At 37.5% G+C, this 26,733-nt stretch overlaps 1 protein-coding gene and 1 long non-coding RNA gene across 16 annotated transcripts in view; one reads left to right on the top strand and one right to left on the bottom strand.

The window, feature by feature from the left end:
- The window catches only part of SLC17A1 (solute carrier family 17 (organic anion transporter), member 1), a 240,445-nt gene extending 218,543 nt beyond the window's left edge, over positions 1-21,902 (bottom strand). For 13 of the 15 annotated variants that reach the window (XM_010843471.1, XM_010843470.1, XM_010843474.1 and 10 more), the window contains exons 1-9: positions 21,808-21,873; positions 21,640-21,687; positions 20,186-20,270; positions 13,769-13,941; positions 6,767-7,000; positions 6,098-6,185; positions 5,678-5,764; positions 1,191-1,309; positions 923-1,087 (exon numbers count right to left, since the gene is read on the bottom strand). In XM_010843471.1, the coding sequence (XP_010841773.1) occupies positions 923-1,087; positions 1,191-1,309; positions 5,678-5,764; positions 6,098-6,185; positions 6,767-7,000; positions 13,769-13,941; positions 20,186-20,219 (900 nt within the window). In that variant the 5' untranslated portion in view covers positions 20,220-20,270; positions 21,640-21,687; positions 21,808-21,873. Of the gene's footprint in view, positions 1-922; positions 1,088-1,190; positions 1,310-5,677; positions 5,765-6,097; positions 6,186-6,766; positions 7,001-13,768; positions 13,942-20,185; positions 20,271-21,639; positions 21,688-21,807 lie in introns of all 15 variants that reach the window. The other 2 variants (XM_010843484.1, XM_010843485.1) reach the window with 2 other exon arrangements.
- The window catches only part of LOC104991118, a 17,781-nt gene continuing 11,833 nt past the window's right edge, over positions 20,786-26,733 (top strand). The window contains exon 1 of the long non-coding RNA XR_825571.1: positions 20,786-20,876. This is a non-coding gene — a long non-coding RNA (uncharacterized LOC104991118). The remainder of the gene's footprint in view (positions 20,877-26,733) is intronic.

The following is a 26,733-nucleotide window of genomic DNA, read 5'->3' as shown; positions in this document are numbered from 1 at the left end:
ATACAGTGCTTATTCTGGACCAGCTGCTGTTAATCTTTGCAACAAATCCATGGTCTAATGGAAGATTACACTAAATCATATGGAGCTTAAAAGACCTTTGTCATGCTAGTCCCTAGGCTGGGTAGTTGGAAATTCATTATAGAATGTCTCAAAGTGGCAAGCCCAGACTCCATTTCTAAAGGAGTCTTTCCTGGTTATTATGGCATCAAGCAACAGAAGGTTTCAAGCATTTGTACTTTTTCAAGTCAGAAAAGCAATGAGAATGCCAGTCCTTTCAGAGCAAGACATGAGTCATGGGTTCACAGGACTCTTTGCCTCTCCCCTGTGGAGAGGATTGGTATGAGCTGTGATGGGTGGTAGACTCTGGCCAATTGACTTTCAGGGGAGGATCCCCATCCCTGCAGGGAACAATGGTATTGAGCTTTAAGGAATACACAGAGGTTGTTATTATAGGGAATGGGAGATAGGGAATCTGTGAGAACCTGGGTGATGTGTATTTTTGTGGGAGTGCTAAAAAGGATGTCTACACCTTTTGTTCTGGGCAATGTTAACATAATAATTGGAAATGGTGAAGTCTCTAGGTAAAGAACATCAGCTAAATAGTATGAGTGTTAAGTCGCTTCAGTCATGTCCGACTTTGAGACCCTATGGACTATAGCCTGCCAGGCTCCTCTGTCCATGGGATTCTCCAGGCAAGAATACTGGAGTGGGTTGCCACGCCCTCCTCCAGAGGATCTTCCTGACCGAGGGATTGAACCCATGTCTCTCTGTCTCCTGCATTAGCAGGCAGGTTCTTTACCACTAGCACCACCTCGGAAGCCCAAATAATATAGGGATGGGCAAGAGCTAGGACTAGAGTCATGGGAGAAAAAGACATGGGCACAAAGTCCTTCATAAAGTGAAGAGGAAAAGGTGTACTTACCTCTTCTACATCGACATGAAGCTTGTAGTCAATATATATTGGTGTATAAATACTCAGAAAGGTATTTGACCAGAAAAAAGCAAAATTACAGAGGGAAATGACCCAGAGTGGAGTAGACTTCAGCATAGCTTTGATGGGCACTTTGATGAGTGTACTTGAGCTGACCTGGAAGGGAACCCATTAATCATTAGCACATTAGGTCAAGCTGGAACACATTTCATTTGGCACAGAATCTGGGAGATACCAAAGTGGAGCATGAGGGTTCTACCTGCTGGGTGAGAGCGGATGTGATGTATTCCTTCTCTCTGTTGCTTATAAATGGGTGGTCCTTTGGGTCCTCATAAAACAGAATGAACCAGAGAACACTTAAGGCACAGCCACAAGCACCTATCAGAGCAGGACAAATTAGAATTGAAATTGCTCTATCTGTAGTGAGTTTCTTTTCCAAATTGGCATTTTTCATTACTGGTCTGAGAACCTGGACCTCCTCTTTCTTTTTGGAACCTTGCAACAAGGCTTACATTTTTCATAATTTTCTTTGTATCCACACCTGCCTCTCCAAACAGAGTGAATTTTACAGAAATGGTAGCAAACCCTCTGGCCTGTCCCGATTTCTTAGCCTCTTTTATTCTCCATGTAGGATAGCTGGGCCTCCTTGCTCTTAGGGCATCATCTCTACAGATTCTTAATGTGTTCTATTGTGAGAGGAGGGTGTAACTGGGCTCATATGGGCTTGACAATCATCTGGTTTTGAGAAGTAGGCCTTAGCCCATACTCCTAAGATGCAGCCTAGGCCTTCAGGATTGTCCAAGTCTCATAAGAGTCTGCCAAATTATTTGTTGCTTTTGACTTTTTTATACTAAGGATCTGATCATAAATAATCCTCTGTTAGGATAGGGAATGTATATTGCTTAGTAGTCAGGCTTCCAGAAATGCATTCATTCATTTGACAAATATACTGGTTAAATGCCATTATGTACCATGTACCATTCTAGGTCATGGGAATGCAGCAGTGAATAAAGCAGACACGTGCCCTGCCTTTACAGAGTTTATTTTCTGATGGATGAGAGAGACAGTGAATAGTAATTAAGCAAAAGGTAATAAATGTCAGTGACCAGAGCTAGGGAATAGAGTTGTGGGGAGAGGAGCAAAGGAGCACTATGTTCAGGGAAAGTGAGGACATTGATGTGGGCACAGATACTCCAGGCTGAGGGAGAAATAAGTACCAAGGCCCAGAGTTATGAAGCCAGTGTCACTGGACAGGGAGCAAGGTGAGGATGGTAATGGATGAGGATGAGAGGTAATGAGATCAGACCATGTGAAAAGCTGGAGCCATTGTAGGATCTCAGACTTCTGCAACACACTTTAAGACAACATTAAAAGAATAGTTTGACAGTATACCATTTCCACCTCATTCTGTGACCTGAGTGCCCAAACCCAAGGCAAAATGTAAATAGACATGAACACCTAATAAATACACAGGAAATACAATATATTTCTCTAAATTACTGTAGTCAATCCTTAGAAAATTCATTTGATGCTATTAGCTTTCTTTAAAAATGGGAAAATGGATGCTCAGAAAGGTCTACTTACTTGCTCAGGGGCACATGGTTAGTAAGTGGTAACTGACACTTAAGCGTGGATTATATTGTCTAGAGAGGGAAAATAGCTTAGAGGAGGAGACTGGATAAAAGCTTTGAAGAAAGACAACAGTTAGTGGCAAGTAGAAGAGGAGAATCTCTGCAAGTCTCTGCAAAAGAGACTGAGAGGAAATGGCCAGAAGGATGAAGTCCAATGCAGGGAGAGCAGGACCACAGCAACTGAGATGAGAAGAAAATGCCTGATCACCGAGGTTCAGTGCGTGGAGTCAAAGGTACAGGCACCAGGGAAAGAATGGTATTGTTGGGTTGATTGATGGTACTTGTTCAGGTCAAATGTGGACTGAAGAACTTCAACTTGATTTATGGGCATCGAGGCTTGGACAGTTCTAACATTTGGGAGGCATATAAGGAGTTTGGAAGTCATCATCAAATGTTAAACAAACTATAGACAACAGTGCTTCTTTGATCTGGCAGAGAATTGAGGCCACAGGGCAAACCACTGCCCTCCTATCTCTAGACAGACAGACAGACAGATGCAGAGAATTACAAGTTCCCAGAACAGAAGCCCAGAAACAGAAAACTCCAATGGAACCAGTCAGTAGTAAGGTTGGAAAACCTAGCATTTGATGATTTACTGTAGGTTCAGTGTGGACAAGTTTGAGAGATGAAAGGTCTGGGTGGGAGGGGCCCAGGCTTAAGCAGACCCCTCACACTTGTGTGAGTTTTATTTCCAGAAGACCTGCCAGATTCTCACAGTGAATATAAGAATACAATCTCTTAATCCTTCTAGGAGAGGATGAGGAAAGTAGTCATTTTTAATTACATCTAGAGCATTCTATTTTTCACAAAAACTACTCAAGGGGAAATTATTTTACCAGAGCCTCACCAACTTAAGGAAAGGGAAACACCCAACTCCAGACCCTTCTTCCTGTCTCACTTAAGGAGGGGGAAAAAAATAAAACTGAGAAGAACTGGTGAAGCTCAGGGGCACAGGCTCACCAAAACCCTGAGACCAAATCATAGACCACAGAACACTGTCTCCCCACATACACACCTTACCACCATATCAGAAGAATCCTTGCATGTTAGTGGGAATCTAGCTAGAATTGCCTGTCCCAAACCTTATTTAAGAAGTCTGTAGAGAAACTAAAAAAACTACAGGAAAGACAAAAACAAAGATACCAGAGGAAATTGTAGCCTCTAAAACAGAGCACACAGTAAGCCAGATTAACCTGTAGCCAGTAAAACATAAAACCTCATACTAAAGTCCTATTTATTTCATTTTAGTGAATTTTGCTGAGCTTTCAACAAGAAAACCATGAAGCATAGAAGAAAACAAAAAAACAGTTTGAAGAGACAGAGCAAGCATCAAAACTAGATTCAGATATTAGCAGAGGTATGGAATTATGAGATCAAAAATTTAACACATGATTAAAAAGCCTGTGAAAAAGACAACATATAAGAATAAGTAGTAATGTAAGTAGAGAGACAAATTCTAACAATCAAAAGAAAATGCTTTAAATTAAAAACACTGTAACAGAAATGAAGAATGCCTTTAATGGGCTCATTAATAGATAGACATGGTTGAAGGAAAAAAAATCACTGAACTTCAAGAAATGTCCATATGGATTTCCAAACCTGAAATGCAAATAGAATAAAAGCACTAAAAAGAAACGAATATCCAACAATTGTGTACAACTACAATGGTGTAATATATGTGTAGTGGGAATATCAGGAAGAGAATAAGAGCAAGGAACAGAAAAAAATATTTGATGACTAATGGCAGTGATGAAGAGCAGTGAAACTGAGAGGATGGAAGACATAGTTTCACATTATGGGTTGGCCATTTGCTCCCTGTGAGTATCAGAGGCTCCCTGTAGATCCACTCTCCACCCTGCTTTGGTCACAGATGGCTGACTTGAATGAACATCAACAGGCCCCCATGTCCTCTGCTTTCCAGATAGATTTGGGCAGAAGAAAGCCTAAGCAGAAGATTAGAAGGAGAAACTTGAATGAGATTAGGGTGTCTCTTTCCCTAGTTATCACTTTCCGCAGCATTGCCTCAGTCTATATATACTCCCTTTTATGAAAAGTCACAGGTCCTGTCAATGTAGATATCTCTACAGGACTCTCTCCTAGTGGATTCCCCTCAACTACTCCCTTGCTTGCCCCTTTGGACCTGGGGATGGTATTAGCTTCTTTTTTGCTAGCACCAGATCACTTCTCTAATCCTGTGATTCTGCCACATCTTTATACCATTTTAAATAATTGCTTCATAAATAGATCCCTCTGCATTAAGCCTCTATATTGTTATTTGTCTATCAAACGAACATAAAAGCACTCATCCACAGTCCCTTACTGACAAATTTAAAATCAAGATTTGAAAGTGATTTTCTAACTTATCTGGAAACCCCAGTCCTTTGTAGTTTTTCATTTATTCCAATTTGTTGAGAATTTCATGTGTAACTCTAGAAACGAATATGTTTGATTATGAGATGATAGGGCTTCCCTGGTAGCTCAGCTGGTAAAGAATCCACCTGCAATGCAGGAGACCCCAGTTCGAATCCTGGGTCCGGAAGATCCCCTGGAGAAGGGATAGGTTATCCACTCCAGTATTCTTGGGCTTCTCTGGTGTTTCAGCTGGTAAAGAATCTGCCTGCAGTGTGGAAGACCTGGGCTTGATCCCTGGGTTGGGAAGATCCCCTGGTGAAGGGAATAGCTACACTCCAGTATTCTGGCCTGGAAACTGTATAGTCCATGCAGTCTCAAAGATTCGGACATGACTGAGCAACTTTCACTTTCACATAAGATGATGTATCAAATCATGCTTGGGATGTTAAGTATACATAGTATACTCATATTATGTTTGACCTGTTCTGATCATCCCTTTCCCCATGAGTTTATGTAAGGGATATGTTTCTGTAGCATCGATGTTATAGAGTTGTGAAATTATGTACAATAATGCATGTATAGTTCTGAGCATGATGTCTCACTTGCAATAAGAAATTAATGAATGTTGACTGCTCTTTTTCCTTCAATGTGATTTATTATTTTTAATATTGTTAATCTCATATAAATTATTAAATTTTGCATTTACATTTAGGTTTTATAGACCTTTAAATAATGACTTGGATTTTTATAGAAAGAGACTCACCAAAAATATAAAAGACCATGGGCCATCCCAGGGAGTCACAGATGAATCCAGTGATAAGCAGGACAATACAGGGTCCTAGTAGGAGTCCTAATCAGAAGGCACAAAGAACATCCCTAATTAATGCAGGCATCTGGAAACGGAGATAATGTAGCTTCATGGTGGCAGTGAACAACTTCTAGTGAAATATTCATATAATATCAAACACAAGAAAATAATGAAATATTTGCTTTCTTCTCTTTTTGCTGTTGTTAGAGATAAGGAAACCTTTTCTCTGTCCTAGACAGTTTCCACATATTTAAAGTGTGGATGGTTTCCAAAGCCCTTGACAGTTCGAAACACACATATTTCTTATGTTCTAGGGCAGAACATGCTACAATGAGATGACAATAGGACTAGGCATTCTAGGCCCTAAGTTATTACCTGACAAACTCAGAGCAGTAAGTCGGCCTAGTTCCAAGGGAGGAGCCCACTTGATCCATATTACTTGCTGAGTTGTTAATGTTATCCCCTGAAAGAATGATTAGAACATTTGATCTCTGACATGTTCTGTGAATTTAAACTCTAGTTTTTGCATTATCCTTTTATTTTTTTAATTGGAGGAAAATCGCTTTACAATGTTGTATTGGTTTCTGCTGTACAAGAATGTGAATCAGCCATAATTATATGTATATCCCCTCCCTCTTGAGCCTGCATCTCCCCTACTCATTCTACCCCTTTAGGTCATCACAGAACACCAGGCTGGGCTCCTTGTGTTATACAGCAACTTTACACCAGCTATCTATTTTTCATTTAGATTCATTTTCATTTCATTCATGTAGTGCTACTTTCTCCATTCATCCCACTCTTGCCTTCTCCCACTGGGTCCACAAGGCCATTCTCTACATCTGTGTCTCCATCTCTTCCCTGCAAATAAGTTTCTCAATGCCATTTTCTAGATTCCATATATATGTGTTAATATATGATATTTGTTTTTCTCTTTCTGACTTCACTTTGTATAACAGATTCTAGGTTCATCCACCTCACTAGAACTGAATCAAATTCATTCTTTTTTATGGCTGAGTAATATTCTATTTTGCATTATCTTTATACCTGGAACAGTCCCTTGATTACTCGGCATATAATGACCAAAATTTCTCCAAATTCAGCTGCCAGTGGGAGGAGCAGGGTAAATAGAGAGCTGAGAAGTAATGCAAAACCAATCATTTTCTTTAAAGAGTATATTCCAGATAAATATCCTGCAGGAATTTGGCTGATGAGTACACCATAGAAGATGGAACTTAACATGATCCCCTGGATTTCAGTGCTCCAGTTATACACAGGGTTCTGAAAGAAAAAAGGAGACGAGTCTAGCCACTCTGCAAATGATTTTCTCTAATGTTCAGGAATGTGGGAAAACTGGTCGTTCTGTCTTCCAGCTTACCTCATGTAAAATATCTGCCCTCTGCCTAATCTCCTCTGTTACATGACTTACTTATTCCTAATAACATCACTTTCTGTGTGTAATTACGTTTTATCATTGGCATCCTGAACTATAAGGAAGTTCTTGCTATAAAGGGCATCATCTATTCTTGCCCTACCTGCACAGCATAGACATTTAAAACTTGTTTTTGTTTTTTTTTTAAATATAGATGCAATTGGCATATTAGTTTCAGGTGTACAACATGATTGGATGTTTGCACGTATTGAGAAATGATCACCAAAGTCTAGTTAACATCCATGACAACGTATGGTTCTAGTTCTAGTTGTGATGAAAACTTTTAAGACCTATTCTCTTAGCAACTTTCAACTATACAAGATAGTGCTTTTAACTGTAGTCACCATGCCATATGCTATACCCTCAGAACTTATTTTACAGCTGGATGTTTGCACTTTTTAACTCCTTTTACCCATTTTGCCCAGCCTCCCCAGCCCCGTGCTACTAGCAACCACCAACCTATTCTCTGTGTCCAGGAGCTCGGTTTTGTTTAGATTTCACATATAATTGAAATTATACAGTAGTTGTCTCTGATTTATTTCACTTAGCACAAGGCCCTCAAGATCCATTCATGTTGCAGCAAATGGCAAGATTTCATACTTTTTATGTCCAAGTAATATTCTATTAAATATCAGTACCACATTTACATTATCTATTCATTCATTAATGAATACTTAGGATATTGTAAATAATGCTGCAATGAACATGGGATGTAGATATTTTTTCAAGTTAGTGTTTTCTTTTTCTTTGGATAAATACCCAGAAGTAGAATTGCTGTATCATATGGTTATTTTTTTGAAGAACCTTCATACATACTGTTTTCCATGGCAACTGTAGTAATTTACATTACACCACCAGTGCACTAGTGTTCTCGTCTTTCTACATCTTAGCCAATACAATATTTCTTATCTTTTTGATAATATCCATTCTGACAGGTGTGAGGTGATACGGGTTTGAATTACATTTCCATGATAATATTGAGCTCATTCTCTTGTGCCTGTTGACAAACTTGACATTTTTCTCAGAAAAATGTCTATTTATATCCTCTGCTCATTTTTGATTGGATTTTTTTTTTTTTTGCCATAGAGTTAGATGAGTTCTTCATATATCTTGGATATTCATCCCTGACCAGATACATGGTTTGCAAATACTGTCTCCCATTCAGCAGGTTGCCCTTTAATTTTGTTGATGGGTCCCTTTGCCGAGCAGAAGCTTTTCGTTTGATGTAGTCTCACTTGTTTACTTCTGCTTTTGTTGCCATTGACTTTGATGTCAAATCCAAAAAATCAATGAGTTTTTCACTTATATTTTCTTTTAGTTTCATGGTTCTAGGTTTTATGTTCCAATTTGGATTCATTTTGAGTTAATTTTTGTGTCTAAGATAGGGATCTAGTTTTTCCAACACCATTCATTGAAGAGATTGTCCATTCATCATTGTAAATTCTTGGCTCCTCTGTCATAGATTAATTGCCCACCTTATGAATGGGTTTATTTCTGGGCTACCTACTCTGCTTCATTGATCAACGTGTCTGTGTTTATAATTTTCCTTGATTATTTTTGGGATATAGTTCGAAATCAGAGGGCTTGACGCCTCTAACTTTGTTTTTCTTTCTTATTATTGCTTTGGCTATTTTGGGTCCATACAAATTGCACTGTGTGTTCTACTTCTGTAAAAAATGTAATTGGACTTTTGATAAAGATTACATCTAATCTGTAGACTTTTTGACAATATGAATTCTTCCAATCTATGAGCACAAAATATTTATCCACTTACTTGTATCTTCTTCGGTTTCTTTCATCAGCATCATGTAGTTTTCAGTGCATAGGTATTTCACCTTCTTGATTAAATGCATTCCTGCTATTTTATTCTTTTTGATGCAATTGTTTTAATTTTATCTCTACCAGTTTTTTATTTGTGCATAGAAACACAAAAGATTTTTGTATATTGATTTTGTATCTCACAAGTTTACCAAATTCATTTATTAGCCTGAACAGTTTCCTTAGTGAAGTCTTTAGAATTTTCTATTATAATGTCATGTCATCTGCAAATAGTGACAATGTTTCTTCTTCCTTTACAGTTTGGATGCCCCTCCTTTTCTACCTTGCCTAATTGCTCCAGTGAAAGCTTCTACTACTATGCTGAATAAAAGTGGTGGGAGTGGGCATCACTGTTTTTTTCCTGACATTGGAAGAAAAGCTTTCAGATTTTCACCATTAGGTATGATGTTATCTGTGGCCTTGTTACATTGCTGGTCTGTACTATGCTGAAGTATGTTCCCTTTATACTCAACTTGCTGAGAATTTTTATCACAAATAGATACTACTTTTGTCAAGCCCTGCTGGCCACCAGAGCCAGGTGATCAAGGCTGCAGCTGCTAAAAAGGAAAAGGAAAAAAAAAATGGAGCACCAGAACAAGATTGCCAGGTGAATGTAAATGCTGCCCCTTTGGAAGATATCGGCTCTCTGGAGTACAGCAAAGAGAGAACACGAGGATGGCATTCACTGGCTTCTGTCCCCAAAGGGAAAGAACCCCAGAAGACCCTGGATGTGTATTAAACTAGATGCTTGTGCCTCAAGTCAACAGTTTATGGTAAGCAAATAAACCTCCTTCATAGAATGTCTTGGTGCTTTTCAAACACCTGATTCCGTGCTGTGTCAAGGGGTAGGTGAGTCCATGGGCAAGCCGTTTAAGAACCATTTCTCAGTTCCCTTTACCCTTGTGGGACTTGTGTTTGTGAGCCCTGTTGGCTTTCAGAGCTAGACCTTTGGGTGGCTTATCTCTCAGGCGCAGGGATGATGCCCAATGCGGGGTTCAGACTCTTCACTCCTGAGGGGGATGTCTTGCTGGGTCACCTTGCCAGGGGTTTGCAGTGAGATTGTGTCTCAGCATTTCCTCTTGGTTATGGGCATTTTCTTGTTCTCCTGATGTGTAGGAGTATTCATCTTTTGATTTTTTTTCCCAGAGGAAAACCTTCCATAGGTATCTGTATATTTGGTGTGTCTGTAAGAGGAGGTGAGTCCAGAACATTTCTACAGGTTCACCTTCAACATCTCTAATACTTATTTCTTAAATATTAATAATACATGCAAACTCCTCTGTAGAATACCATGTAGTACTACATTTACTGCAGTTATTAACTTCCACTTGCCCCTTCTCATCCTTTTTCTCTATTCAGTTAACCTTGTTCACAAAACAACATATCCCCCTAACAACACACACACTGATCCCAGAGAGCAAAGTAGCAATAGAGAGAATATCAAATCATGAAGAAAAGTTCTCATGCTGAACTATGGGAATAATTGAATGGGATAATAAAGGAAAAAAGGCCATTCCTCTTCTTTCACTTGGCTCTGATGCGGCATGTTTTGTTGTCTGTCTCGGGAGTGGATTCCTTTGCTGGTTTTGGCTAGGGGGTCTTGCATAGTTTTGTTGCTTTATTAAATCTGACATAAGAAATTTTTAATATTGAACTTACAGTTTGGACTATGAGGAGGTTGCAGTATTTTTGGACTCACTGCACAGGAAGAAATTTTAATTTTAGTATGTGAGGACAAGATGAAAACTTCTTTGGAAATGTCTAAGATAGTCCCTTTCTCTAAACTGTCTATGCACTTGCATAATTAGTTTATTTTAGATAAAGAATGAATGTTCTAAATGGAACTCTTGGTTGACTATGAAATAAGCAACTAGATAGGAGCCTGCCTGTTTGTTCTCTTTTCACTGTTATCTTGCGCCCTTCATCCTGTCTCCCTTTCTCAAATCCCTGTCATCCTATAGCTGTAGATAGTGATGTCTTGTCTGATAGAAAGGACTTCCATGAGAGATTTGGTAGAAACATCACTCTGAGTATATTGAAAACTAATAGTGAGGGGCCTCTATATAGTAGCCAAGTGGTCATGGAAGCTCCAGATCTTTTTCATTGGTGGGAGGTTACTCAGAGGATGGAACAAGATGCTCTGCCATATTTTTCTAAATGACAGGTATTTTCCCAAGGAAATCAGTATTCACCTTTCCCCATATCAGGTGATTCAGCACACATTTGCTCAACTCTCCCTGTGCAGATTATTCAGAATATTGGGTTGTTTTTTTCATGGCATAAAGCCATCACTCTTTATAGTGGAGTGTAGAAAAAGAAGAAAAGTGGGCACCATAGTTGAATGCAAACCACTCGCCTCAGATGAAATTCCCCACACCAGAAGAATAAAGCCTGAGTATTTCCATATTCAATCCATTAACTAGTTATCATTAAAGTACTCTGTATATAAATAAATTAACCTATATAAATCTTAGGAATAAATATATATACATCTGTATGAGTCATATAAATGAAAAAATAGATAATATCCCAGTAGGTAAAATGCACTAAGGGTATCAATAGATAACTTATAAGAGAAAAAAATGGTAATGACCAATAAATATAGATCACAGAAATATAAAATGTATACATTCATTAATAAATTTTAAAGTTATCACAGAATTTCTATCAGATTGGTAAATTTTAAACAAAATAAAATAATTATATATATATTTTTTGGCTGTTTTGGCAAAGGGAAGACAGAGGATATTTCTCATTTATGTGTAACACTTTCTCATCTTCCTTCCTTTTCTTTTCTATACTCAGTGTCCCGGATTGCGCTCTCTTTGGTTTCTGTTCTCTCTTGTTTTCCTTGTTATTTGCTTTCTTTTCTAAAATGTTCTGTCTAGTATTATCGTACCAGTTTTCTGAGTTCTGTCAATTTCTTTTCTTTTTTTTCCCGTTCATCCGCTATCTGAGCAGAGACTTCTATCACCGGGACATCTCGGCTTTGAGTACCTAAATGTGCTACACTATAATGTCCTTTCCTAGTTATAGTTACTTTGCTAGTTTTTAGGTTCATTTGTAATTTCAGTTTACAATTTAGGTCTGCTTTGGGAAAATAATCTGGTGAGTTTTCATATTTGAGAATAATTATCTATTCGATTTCTTCATCTAGTACCTTTGTAGAGGAGAAAACTGAATTCCTTTTCTATGACTCTTATTTGAAGAAGGTCAATTCTCCTGGATTACAGCAGCAGACTCCTGGCGGGGAGGAGAAGGGGAGGGGTATGGTGAATGTGCCAAAGAAAAGTTTCAAGCTTCACAGTTTGAGCTGCCCCTTCTTTTACTACAGTGAAGGAAATAAAATACAGCTTTTGTGAGTAGCCATTTCTCTAGAAAATGGGGTTCTTGATATTTAAACCAAGGCAATGGAATACCAAGAATTAAAAAATTTTGAATAAAATTGATTTTTTGACAAATTTTTTGAAGTACAGTTGACACAATAAACTGTGTATTTAATCTTTGTCATAAAGTATACAACTTCTTAAATTCTTAAATGCGTAACTTCATAGGATATAGAATTTTAGTTTGGCAGGTTTTTTTTTTCTTTCAGTACTTTAGAGATTTCACTTCTTTCTTTATGTTTGAGTGGTGTCTGATAAGAAATCTTCTGTAATTTTTATCCTTGTTCTTCTGTAGTCTTTTTCCTCCAGATTTATTTGAGATATTCTTTTTGTCTTGGTTTTCTGCAATTTAAATATGTATGTCTGGGTGGTAATTCTTGTTGTTCTTGATTAATTTTCTTTTTAGTATTTATCCTGTTTAGTGTTCTGAATTTATGGTTTGGTGTGTGCCATTAACTTCAAAAAGTTCTCAGCCATTAATTTTTCAAATATTTCTTCTTTCCATTTTTCCTACTCTTTCTGATATTCTAATCAAGCACGTGTTACACCTTTTGGTATTGTCCACAGTTCTGGGATGTTCTGCTTAGTTTTTTATTTTTTAATCTATTTCATTTTAGCTTGGGAAGTTTGTGTATTCAAGTTCACTGATTCTTTCCTCACCTGTGTTGATACTACATATGAGCCCATCAAGGCATTCTTTATACCTGTTATAATTGCCATGATTTCTACTATTTCTTTTTTATTCTAATAATATCCACCTCTCTATTGACATTACCTCTCTGGTGTTGTATTCTTTTCCCATTAGACCCCTGACATATTGATTACAGTTATTTTAAATTCCCTGTAGGAATTCCTACATATGTGTCAAATCTGAGACCTGGTTCTGATGCTTATGTTAAAAAAAAATCAGGGTACAGTACATTACATATAGAGCATTACTCTTAATGTAAATAGGGGTGAAAATAAGGAAATATTTTATTTGCTTGTGTATTAAAAAAGGGACATAAAAAATTATAGTGAAAAAATAGTTTTTCCTATTTCCATTTCTTTTGTACTACATTTTCTGATAGTTATCAACCCATTACCTTCTGTAGGTGAAATTAACAAAACATGTAAATATACTGTAAGTTAAAAACATAAATAAGAAAGAAAATGTGTTGATTTCTATTTCTTATTTAAGATGTTTTCCTTTTTTCTCTTGTCCAAACTTCTCTTGCCCTTTACAAATACTGAGACATACTTTAGTCATGGGACATCTTCATTTAGGTTACTGCTGATGAGGTAGATCAAGACTTGAGTTTCTTTTTTGAATAATTACTATCATATCAATTATGATAACATTCAATCTCTACACAAATTAGTTAGCAAGATAGGATTTTAAACTTATGACTGTGTGTAATATTTTTGATATACCTTTATGTTATCCTGGAGCTCCTTTGTGGAGGTGTTGGACAAACCATGTGGCTCCGTGCTGTTCACCATGGCTATCATTGTGAGGCTCAGACACACACGCTGTGACATTATTATAACATTACAGAGGAGCAGGAAGACAGCGATTCCATAACGAACGGAACAAAAATATGGAACTGGAATGTACGAGAGAAAATATCCATCGTTAACACAGCTGAGGAAAAAAACATATTTTAACATTAGGGGCCCAAATTTCCTAGTGGCCCTTCCTAATAAGTGGCCCTTCCTAATGTTTATTTTAAAGGGACCATTTTTAAAAACACCCTGAGTTACTCTTGGAAATAAGTCCCCTGAATAACCAACAAGACCTTCCCTCAAGCAAACTACTTTATTCTCAAAACTTACATGACTAGTCTGATTGAGAAACTCATATGTGCACATTGCAGAAGAAAGTTGCATTTAAAAAAAAGTACTGTGTAATGTAATTGGCTTCCAATTAAAATAAATAAATTTTTTAAAAAGTAATGTATTTGAGCTAGCTTCAAGCTACAGTAATCAATGCAGTGTTAGTGTGAGACCAAACAAATTCATCTATAGGAGAAAATAGGGAGTCCAGAAAGAGAGGAATATATATGATCATATGTTTTTGAATAAATGCACTAATGCAATTCAATGGAAGATACTAGTCTTTTCAACAAATGGCCTTTCTCAAGAGAAATAAAAATACATATCTACAAAAGGCTTGTACTGAATTGTTTATGGCAGCTTTATTTAAAATAGCTGGATCTTTGGAATGGATGAACATACTGTAGTATATTAATACAATGGATATTACTCAGAAATACAAAGGAAGGAAACACTGATACACTCAACAATCTGGATGAATCTCAACAAACATTTGCTCAGCTAAAGAAGCTAGACACCAAAGAGTGAATACCATTTTTATGCATGCTATTTCTATGAATTTTAAAAATAGGCAAAATTAATTTATGTGGCTAGATATTAAATAACAATTCCCTCTTGGTAAGGAGGGCAAAGGGGCATCATGGGACTTTAAACTAATGTAATGTTCTATGAGTCTTGTTTGTAAGTTTATACATTTCTCAAAGCACATCTAAATATACACTTAAGATCCATATTTTATTTTATATAATTATACTTCAATAAATATTAAAGTATTCAATAGTGGTGTTGGGAAAACTGGACAATCACATGTGAAAGAATGAAACTGGACCACTCTCTTATACCATATACAAAAATTAAGTAAAAATGGATTAAAATTTGAACTCAAGACATGAAACCATAAAATATCTAGAACATACAGATGGTAAATTCCCTGACATAGGTCTTGGCAATGATCTTTTAATAAGACACCAAAAGCAAAAGCAGAGAAAGCAAAAATGAACAAAGGGCACTGTATCAAACTAAAAGTCTTCTGGACAGCAAAGGAAATTATAAACAAAATGAAAGGGCAACCTACTGAATGGGAGAAGACATTTGCAAATCATTTATCTGAAAGGGGTTAGACTGCAAAATATAAAAAGAACTCAATTTTGTTTTTATTCTGTATTGAGATGTAGCCAATTAACAAACAGTGTGACAGTTTCAGGGGGACGGCAAAAGGACTCAGCCATACAAATACATGTATCAACTCTCCCTCAAACTCTCTTCCCATCCAGGCTGCCACATAACATTGAGCAGAGTGAAAAGAACTCACACAATTTAACAGGAAAAATTTTTAAAAAGCAAAAACAAAAAAATCTGATTAAGAAATGGGCAGAACTGAAGAGACATTTTTCCAAAGAAGACATGCATGTAGTTAAGAGGTACATGGAAAGATGTTCAGCATTACTCATCATTAGGAAAATGCAAATCAAAACTATAATGGGATAGCATCTTACACCTTTGAAAATGACTTTTATCAAAAAAGGTAAGAAATGAGTGTTGGCAAGGATGTGGACATTTTTGGACTTCCCAGGTTGTCCAGTGGTTAAGACTCAGTGCCTGCACCACAGGGGTTGTGGGTTCCATTTCTCCTGTGTGAAACTAACATCCCACATGCCCTGCGGTGCAGATAAAAATTTAAAAAGACACACACACAAAAAAAGGATGTGTAGTAGGCAGAATAATGCCCCGGCCACATACATCAAAAAAAATTGTGTAGAGAAACTGTGATCACATATCAGATTGGCATAGATCCAAAAGCACATTTGTTGGCAAGCCTGAAAGAAAAGAGGATGGAACCTCCGTTATTACAACCCAGCAGAGGTTTTAAATTGTCTGTGGTTAGCATTGGAGAAGGAAATGGCAGCCCACTCCAGTGTTCTTGCCTGGAGAATCCCGGGGACGGAGGAGCCTGGTGGGCTGCCGTCTATGGGGTCGCACAGAGTCGGACACAACTGAAGTGACTTAGCATAGCATAGCATAGTATAAAGAAATAATTTTTTGGCCACACCATGCAGCAGGGGGTTAGTTTCCCCATCAGGGATTGAACCTGCACCCCAGGCAGTGGAAGCTCGGAGTCTTAGCCACTGGTCAGTCAGGGAGATGTTATATCCATGTAGCTAGCCAAAAGTTAATCTTGTTTCTAAAAATTCATCTCCTAATTTGGAGAGGTTTTTTATGTACGGAATGTGCAAATTATGATTTTATCTCTTTTCCTATCCTTCTGTCTTTAACTTCATGGTATCATTGCATCAGAACCACGAGTATATTACTGATTGTATCAAGCAGTTCTGGTTTTATGCCATTGTTCCTGATTTACACAGAGTAATTCTAATGTTTTTACATTTTGGATAATGTTTGTTGGAGGTTCTTTGTAGATATGCTTTATGAAGTGTATTTATTTCTATTGCTGTGTTAAACAATTTTCACAAACTTAATGACTTAAAATGGCACCCTTTTAATAAAAGATTCACAATTCTGCAGATCATAAGTTTTAGCATGATGTGGTTGGATTTTTCACTCCTGGTCTCAAAGGTTAAAATCAAGTGATCAGGCAAGATGAGTTCTCAGGTGGAGGTTCTCTGGAAGGAACTATTGGAAGAGTTCAGTTTTCTGTGGTTGTTGTACTTCTGTTGCTATTTCCCTGCTGACTGTCAGCTAAGAGTTACTCTCAGTTTTAAGATGTTGTGCATTATGCTGCTTGTCACACGGCCCCCTGTATCCCCAAAACCAGCGAGGAAGAATCTCTTCTGTTAAATGCTTCTCGTGCTTTGAATCTCTAGCTGCTCTCTGACTTCTAGATCCAGATTTAAAAAGCTCCTGTGATTAGATCAGTCCTACCTAGATTTAAGATCAGCTGATTATGGACCATGCTTAGATCTGCAATGTCCCTTCAAAGCAGCACCTTCCTTGGCATTTGCTTAAATAACTGAAGGGATGTGTATGGGGCCAGAATCTTGTGGGCAGTCTTAGAACAATTCACTCTCTAGTCCCAGAAGATCCATGTTCATGCCATATACAAAACATACTCACCCCATCCCAAAGTTCCTTAAGGTCTCATCTCATTACACTATCAATTCAAGTCCAAATCCTCATCAAAATGTCAGCTCAAATTTACAAAATTTAAAACAAATACGGAGAAAGCTTCTAAAAGTAACCCACTATGGGAACAGTATCTATCAGCGAACTTGTGAAATTAGAGAGACAAGTTACACACTCGCAATGTTTCTACTTATAATGGTGGGACAGGCATAGGATAATTGATATGGACATTCCAGTTTCAAAAGGGGGAGAAATGGAGTGTTAAAAGAAGTCACTGATCAATAAGAGTTTTGAAGTTCAGTTAGACAAATGTTGAACTTTTATTGAGGCCTGGGGATAATCCTGATGGCCCTTGGCTCTGCCCTCTGAGCTCTCTGCTTAATCCTCTGCCCTTTGGTTCCACCCAAGAGTGCAAAGGGGCCGTCTTAGAGTACTGTCCATCACATAGTCATAGTTACCTAATAGTGTTCATCAGGAATGAATGTTAATCTCATAAAGATTTTTTTTGTATCTAATGAGATCATCATATAGTTTTCTTCTTTAATTTGTATTGAATGACAATTATTTACTTTGTAATAGAAAACTATTCTTTCATTTCTAGGATTGGACTTAGTTTTTGCAATTTTTAAAATTAAAAAAAAATTTGTTTTGCTAATGTTTTATTAGGATTTTTGTACCTTTTAAAAATAGTGTTAATTTTGCTTTACATATTTGAGTCTATTTAGTTACATAAGTTTTTTTTTTCAATGATCCCACTGAATTGAATTTTGTATCATTGTACATTTTTGAAGAATTGTTTGAAACAGTAGAAGATTTTAAATTAGATAAATTAGATAACTTTATATAAATTATCTAAATAAATTATAATATAGTCATACCAAATTCATATGCAACTTTAAAAAATGATGAGGAAGCTCTTTATGTACAACTGTAGGATTCCATTTAGATATATTATAAAGTGAAAAAAGTAACATTAGTACCTGGAAAGTTAGTTTCTTGACAGATCTCCCTTTGTAAACAGATAAGAATATTAGATAAAAATTTATTTAAAGTTAACAGTTCATTGAAAGTGTGAATGATCTGGCAGGAAAGATGAGATACTCAGGCCAAAGATTTTGTGAAGACAGAGTCCTCAAGGCATAGACTGATCATTGAAGGAAGATTTTTTCCCTGAAGACATTTGATCTCAGGTTGCTTTTTGCCTCCCAGAGAACGGGGCAACAGGAATCAGACACCAATGCCCTGGCAATGGAAGAGTCTAGTAAGTGACCCTTTCCTTAAATGTTTAGATGCCAAAGACTTGCTGAGTCAGTGAGGGGAAAATCCATTGCCTCCTAACCTTTTCCAGGAGGCAAAAATTTTTGCCCTGTTTGAACCTTGAGATTGAGCAAAAGGAAGAAAAAAATGTCTTAGAAATTTAATCATTACCCAGCCCTTCCTTTGCCTTTAAACTCACTGGCCTTGGGTCATCTGCAAAACATTTCAAACCACACACGTATACATGCACACTGAGATGACTTGCGTCAAAGCTTTCTAAGCAACCTCATCCTTTTTAAAATTCTCAAAAGCAAAAGGGGAATAAGTAGACCTGAAAATCTGAAGGAAACAGTGGGAAAATTCCTAGATGAGGAAAAAAAAGCCTCTAGAGGGCAAAGAGGAAGCTATCTTCACCATGTGTGGGATAGGGCTTGTCACAGTCAATTAAGGGTACCCTTCTGAGTTTTGTTCTTTTCTCTACATTGCTCCAGAAACAATATGAATTATTTCTAAATAAGTCTTGAAAAAAAGGAATCATAGGAGTTTAGAAAGGAATATAAAAAAAAGGTATAGGTGTGTTTAACAGTCACTTTGCTGTATAGCAGAAATTAGCATAACATTGTAAATCAACTATAAGTCAATAAAAACAAAGAACAAAAAATCTGAAACTCAAAAAAAGAAATCACACACAAAAAGAGAAATCACAAGGAGTGTTCTAAAGTGGTTGGGACTGAGTAACAGTAAGATACTACATGTCAAGCTCTGGAAAGAGCAAATTCTACACCTCAGAACATATTTATTAAAAAGAGAGAACTCAAAGACTTGGAAAATGAACAATGGATGAACCCAAAGATCCTAAAAAGAAGTAAATGTTAAACATAAAGGCAGAAATCAATTTTATATACATATATATATATGTTTATATCTTTTATATGTTCACATATAATTAAAATTCCATGGATAGAGGAGCCTGGTGGGCTACAGTCCACAGGGTCACAAAGAGTTGGATACATCTGAGCACACAGACACTAGACTAGATAATTTGAATACAAAGGGACAATATGAAAATACCAAAATAATTATCAAAATTGACACAAGAAGAAATATAAAATAGGCCACTAATATTTATATAAATTGAAAAAGTATGCAATTTGTAGCCCACCCTCTCTTCTAGGATTTTTGTCCCCCTTAGTGTAGATATAATGCTAATCTGATAGCAGTAATTCCATATTGTTTTTCCCCTGCCCTACTTGAGATAAACAATCTAAAAAATATCCTGTAAATATTCAGCTGTTGATGTTGAAGGGTGCAGTGACTCAAGAACATTCATCCTGCCTCACTTCCATCCATGTATCTGTCTCTCTGTCTCTTTGAGGTAGAACCAAAATAGTTCCCCCTCTTTCTGACATTCTCTACCAAGTGATAAACTGACAGGTGTATAAGAATCAAAATAACAGTATGAATAATCTTGGTATGTGGGTTATTTTATTTAGGGTTTTTCTAATGGAAAATCATGGCAGGGATATTTTCCACCCCCCCCCCCCACCTCCTTTCCTGAACATTTCTAAGATGCTTTACATTTTAGCGCATGTGTTTATGGACAAAATCTTCTCACATGGAATCAATAGTGTCCTGTTTAAGAAGAAGGAAGCCTATGTCATAGAGAATAATTTCTACCTTTCCCTGGAGAGACCTGGTTATCCACTTGCATAATGGTGTTATGGTTGTTTTTCTTCTTGCTGAAGAGTTTGTTTTCTATCCCCTGCAAGTGCAAAACACACTGACATCAGCATTACAGAGGGAAGAACTGGTTAAAATCCACCTAGCACCTCTCTCTGCTTTAAAACATTAATCCAAGGGAAACTTGCTTTGTCATACCAGTACCCATTGTTTTGACATTTCACTTTTATGATATTTTTGTTGATTACAAAATACACAGAAAACCTGAAAACTCTAAAAAGCAAACAAGACATCCTGCCAATCCATAATTCTATATCTAGCGAAGATATCCCTCCAAAGTGAAAGAGAAAGACTGTCAAACAAAACTTGAGAGAATTCATTGCCAGGAAATCTACCCTGTAGGGAATGTGAAAGAAAGGAAGCTTTTCAGACAGAAGCAGATTACTGAAGGTAGCTCATCAGTAAAGAACCTGCTTACAATGCAGGAGATGAGGCAAAAGCCTCAGGTTCCATTCCTAGGTCAGGAAGATCCCCCAGACAAGGAAATGGCAACCCACTCCAGTATTCTTGCCTGGGAAATACCAAGGACAGCCCATGGGGTCGCAAAAGAATCAGACGTGATTTAGCAACTAAACAACAAACTTGGATGTACAAAAAGAAAGGAAGGATGTCAGAAAAGGAATTAAAGGTAACATACAATTCTTTGTTTTTCTTATATCTTCGTCGAGCTAAAAGATTAGGGAGGAGGGTTCAGGATGGGGAACACAAGTATACCTGTGGTGGATTCATTTCGATATTTGGCAAAACCAATACAATATTGTAAAGTTTAAAAATAAAAAAAAATTTAAAAAAAAATGCTTTTACAAGGAGAGGCAAATCATTCTCCTCACTACCCTGGACAAAATGACCCCTGCTGCCAGGTCTGCATTTGTCAGTGGGAAGCTCGACAAAGTGGGTGAATCAAAGAGTTTTGTCTATATCAGCATGTATGACATCAGATGCTCAAAAAATACTTAAAATTTCTAAGGCTGGGTTTGTAAAGTATATATAAATGAGCAGTCTGTCAACCACCATTATTACCCACTGGGACATCTGGGGCTGCCGTTTATTTCTGTATACATATACACACACACCCCCCACCACCGCCTCAAGCACACATGCTCTCCATGCCACTCACACATACACAAGGACTAAACACCACACAATACACACTTCTCTTTCCTTTATTGACATAACTGTCCACCTCAAACTCATCCCTAGGAATGTTTTTTTCTTTCCCTTGTGAAAAATCTATAAAAATATATATTTTGTCCAACTCCCCCGTCCAAATTTCCTCAGATTGCTAAATAGCTTTGATAAAATCTCTAATAGAAACCGTCCTTATTAATCCTTCTGGAGAATTAATTCTAAACTTCACTTTATGAATAATATATAAGCATATAGTTACTAACCTGATTTAGGACAGAAAAGTGATTCCTTTTTGTCCTGTGAAGACTTGCCTGTCAAATTTAAAAAATATTGAATTTCTGGATTTGCTAATTTCAGCCACTTAAATCCTTCACCATATCCTTTGATCTCCCTAGGTCAAAGTTAAAAATTTAATTTTTAACTTCACTTACATTTTTGCCTTGAATCTTCAGGGGAGGGGAGGGAGTCTTAAAATCATCCAAGGGACTAGAAACCTCCTAGAAATCTGCCAGTCATTTCCTGACTTTAATAGACAAACCCCCCCCAGCCCCACCCCGCCCTGCCCTGCCACCCCCCAGGCTCATTCTCTATTAGGAGGCAGAACCTGCCTGTCCCATAAGAGTTTCCAGGATTTTTCTATTGAGGGTGGCTCCATGTCTACAGTGCTATTTTGACAGGCATGCTATGGTGTTCTAAATGCTTTGTAAATGTCCTACTGGCTTTCTGCCCCATCTTCCTTCCCTCCCTTCTTTCCATCCTTCCTTCTTCCCTCCTTTCCCTTCTGCCTCTCCTCTTGTTTCCTCTCCCCATCCCCCCTCATCTCTTCCAAAGGTCACATCTGTTTGGTATTCAAGCTACTCAGAAAGAGGGGCATTTTACTGAGGTGTGTTCTCTGAGGACTGTGACTTCCCTCATGGCTTCCCCTGCAATGACTGTAAGTTCTCCTTGTTAAGCCTCCTGTCTATAGCAGTACTTGGGAGCATTTTACCTTGGAACTCTTTGAAGACAAGCTACTGGATAGGGACATCTAAGCCCTGAAATAAAAAGTTTTGCACTATAATTTCTTACATACTGAAGCATTTTAAAGTTTTTTATGCTTTCAAAGTGCTTAACATATGTTTGGCACATAGAAGATGCTCTATAACATGATCAAGTTATTTTCTCTCTCTAAAAAAAAAAAAAAAGAAGTGTTGAAACAGAAGTAGAGTCACAGATACAGAAAACAAACTTATGGGTCCCAGAGGGTAAGTGGGGGAGAGATAGATTGGAAAATTGGGATTGACATATACACACTACTATATATAAAATATATAACTAATAAGGACCTATTGTGTAGCACAGGGAACTCAATACTCTGTGATGGCCTATATGGGAAAAGAATTTTAAAAGAGAGTGGCTATATATACAACTTGTAATTTATACATATATATATATATATATATATATATATGATTCACTTGGCTGTACACCTGAAACTCATACAACATTGTAAATCAACTATACTCCAATAAAAATATTTTACAATATGTTGAAAACTTCAACTCATTTGCCCAAGAGTCTTTGATACCTTGTTATATTCACCTGGATTTTTTCTTTTTCTGAAGTCCAGGTTATGCTGACTTTTATCTGGCTCTTTCAGGATGTTTTTACTATTTGTCCTATCTGACACAAAGGCTGTCAATTTCTGACATTTTCTGGGAAAGGGGCCCATTTATTGACTGAAAGTCCTAGGTCAACAGTTGTCTAATGTCCATGTTTTAAGCAAACAACCTTCCCATCTGGTGTCAATATCCCCAGTTCTAGGTACTGATTACCCAGGAGGGAACCATCATTCTGTTTGCTGACCCAAAAGCTTTATACTGCTTTGTTATACCCTTCGAAATTGCTTCTGGATTCTACATCTGGATTCTGTGTTTTCCTTATTAAGTTTTTAAGTTTAACATTTTATTATGGAAAGTTTCAAACACATAGGAAAAAAAGTAGATCAATCTAATGTAACCACAGACCCATTAACCAGTTTTCACAATTTTCAATATTTGGCCATTTGAGTTTCCATATACCATACCCAACAGTGGTTTTCTGTATTATATCATGTCATTTCTCCAACAAAAAGTACAGAATGGCCATATAATTCATTAGGACTTGGGAAAACATGCCATCATCACATCTAACAAATAAGCAATAACTCCTTAATATCTAATATCATGAAAATTTTCCTAATTGCTTCAAAGTTATTCATTTATACTCTATTTATTTAAATGAGGACCCAAACAAGATCCACATATGACACTTAATTGTTGTGGCTCTCAGGTCTAATTTCATAACAGTCTTCCACCCACCCACATTTTCTATTTGCTGTTATTTAAAACACTACAACAAAAGAGTCGTTTGCAGAATTATTCTAATAATTGATTTGACTAATTGTTTTCTATGTCATTTGATGTATTTCTTTATCCCCTTACATCCTGAAAACTCTGGGTACGTAGAATTGGTTAGATTCAGGAAAAGAGTACTTCGTAGGGGTGTCTGATGGCTTTCACAACAGCAGGTTGTCTCACTTTTACTAAAACTGATCAGTGTGTTCAGATATTCTCAGCTTGACTTATCCACTAACAAAGTACTTATCAACCTTTCACTTGTGGTTTTTGGTGGTTGTTAATGTTACCTAGAACTGTTATTTCATTATAAATTGCAAAATGATGACTCTAGAATACTATTGTGCCTTCATTTATGAGCTCCAATTTTCTACAAAATAGGAAGGAAATTCACCTAGTCAAATATTTGGTTACCCTGAAATACAGATTTAATAGGAAAGTCAGGATAAGTACTTAAAACTTTTCAGAGTAATAATTCAATGCCGTAGTAAAAATGACCAAGTAAAATGACCTCATGGAATCAGTCCTTACTCTATTTTGATGCTCAAATTATCTCTTCTTTGGCCAGCAGGAGTCCCTTCAAGCTGGCTCCTATGTCATTATGACATGACCCTAGTGATCTTGGATAGTTTGTTTTCTAGCACACAGTATTTTCTAGGGTCCTCATATATTTTCTGTTCCCAGACCTGGACTTGCTAAAGGACTGCTGGTTCCTTTCAGAAAGAAACAATATTAAGAGACCACATACTGGGCATTGGGGTGCATCTAGCTATTTCAGTGGAAGAACTCAGAAAAAGTATTTTTTAGGAAAAAAAAAAATTCTAATATTTCCAAATCAAACTGAATATTATAGCAATTTTTTTAAAAGTTGAATTTTATACTCTTGCATTTTCCCTTTATGTTGAACACCTTGGTTCTTAATTACTTTTCTTGCTTTATTGTAATATAATCATATTAATATAAAAATGACACTAACATTATTACTCGAATAAATTTTTTGCCTCTTTTAGAAGCAGACCTTGAGATCAAGATTCCTGTAAAAGTGATTTAATAGGTAGTATTTTCAGAAAAACAATAAAGACAGTAGGGAAGTAAGGAGAAAAAGAAAGGCGAGCAAACAAGGGTGTGGTAACAACCTAAATCTGGAGGAAGGTAATTTGGGGTTAATTCTGCAAGGGAGCAATGGGCATAGCCTAGGCCATACCTCAGAGTTTTTCTAACCAAAGCTAAAGAAGTTGGAGTATTTATATGCCAGCATCTATCTATCACTGGCCAAGGGCTGCCTCCGGGAGGTCCTGAGTCCCCAGGCACTTCTTTCAGTGAGTACAGGTCAAGTAGTGCGGGGAGCTGCCCATGAGAACGGGGTCCTGTGTCTGAAGGACACAGCTCTGGGAGCTCCCTCAGTCCTTGAGGGTTTGCTTGCAAACATAGCTCTCTGTCCCGCCACCCCAGAGATTAGGCAATTATTTACTGCAGACACCTGGAGTTCTGGACAAACTTCTCACTCACAGGGAAATGTTATCTGGTGTAAGAAATAGTAACAGGGTGCCATTCCCATGCTCTCAAGATTTCTTGTGACTTTTTGTAAGATGTACAGGTCAACCAAGAAAAAATGTTAACTGTCTTGTCTTTCTCACGCTCTCCTGTATAAATATAAGATGCTGAATAAAGTCGTGGTCAGACCGCTTCCCTTTGTGGAGATGTGTCTGATCCTCTCGACCCCATCTTTGTTGTAGTATTCTTTTGCTGTAGTTTTCTTTCTCAGCCGCGCCGTGCATGTTCTCAGGACCTGATCGACTTTGCCGGCTGGCACCGGCAAGTAGGTTCCAGCAGCCCAAGGACAGCCCTCAAACCAAGTGATGGGTGTGCTGGCTATTGCCAATGAAAGCACAAGGGGCATTGGTATTCACGCCCCAAAATGTAAAAGACCCCAGAAGATATGGGCAGAACACTGACAGCTTGCTGTTCTTCACACTATCCAGTTCCATTCTCTATTGAATTAAGTTCATAGCACTGATTCTTTAGGAAGAAAAAATTAATGAAACATTACCTGCCCGCAGCTGCAATCGTCCCAAAGACTTAACTGATATTCACCATCTTCCCTCATCCACCTCTTACAGGTCTCCTCTCTTGGCCAGTCCTTTTGTTGCTTTGGGTTGCTTGCAGAGTATGGTGACCCAATAATTCATCTCTGGAGGTTTGATGTCACAACTCTACTGTAGTTGCTGTAATTACCTATTCATAGTTAAAAAGGGCACGAGATTTCCCAAGCTCTGGACATACTTGTCCCTGTCCCTATTATGTAGTAGTAACCAACCATCTCATAATGATCAGGGTTAATTACTCTGGCCAGTCTGGTGACTCCTTTCTTTTGCTCTCGGGTCTACCAGCAAGAGGATCCCAACATGACAAGTCAGCACTCATAGTTTTAGGGATTTTGGAACCCTTACTGAGCCCACTCCTGGAAGTATTCCTCTTTTCTGGGAACTAGGACTTCTATACATGCTGAAAATAAAGTTCTATTAATGATATGCCATCTGGCAAAACATATGCAATTAAGACTACCATTGAATTAAGTGGACTTCTCAGGTGGCACTAGTGGTAAAGAATCTGCCTGCCAGTGCAGGAGATGCAGGTCAGATCCCTGGGCCAGGAAGATCCCCTGGAGAAGGAAATGACAACCCACTCCAGTATTTTTGCCTGGGAAATCCCATGGACAGAAGAGTCTGTCAGGCTACAGTCCATAGGGTCCCAAACAGTTGGATACGACTGAAGCGATTTAGCACCCACTGTCATTGGATTAAGTCTATGGTAATTCTTCATCTTCTGTTATAATCCATTTTTGCTGGGGCCACAAAATGGTGAGTTGAATGGGAACATGATAGAGGCCATCATCCTAGTATCCTGTAAATCTTTTAAAATGGCATTACTCTCTGCTATTCCACCTACCATGCAGTATTGCTTTTGAATTGCTAATTTGCC

This window comes from Bison bison, unplaced genomic scaffold, assembly GCF_000754665.1.
Source record: "Bison bison bison isolate TAMUID 2011002044 unplaced genomic scaffold, Bison_UMD1.0 scf7180017864182, whole genome shotgun sequence".
Classification (NCBI taxonomy): Eukaryota; Metazoa; Chordata; class Mammalia; order Artiodactyla; family Bovidae; genus Bison; species Bison bison.
This window is presented reverse-complemented; position numbering and strand designations above follow the sequence as displayed.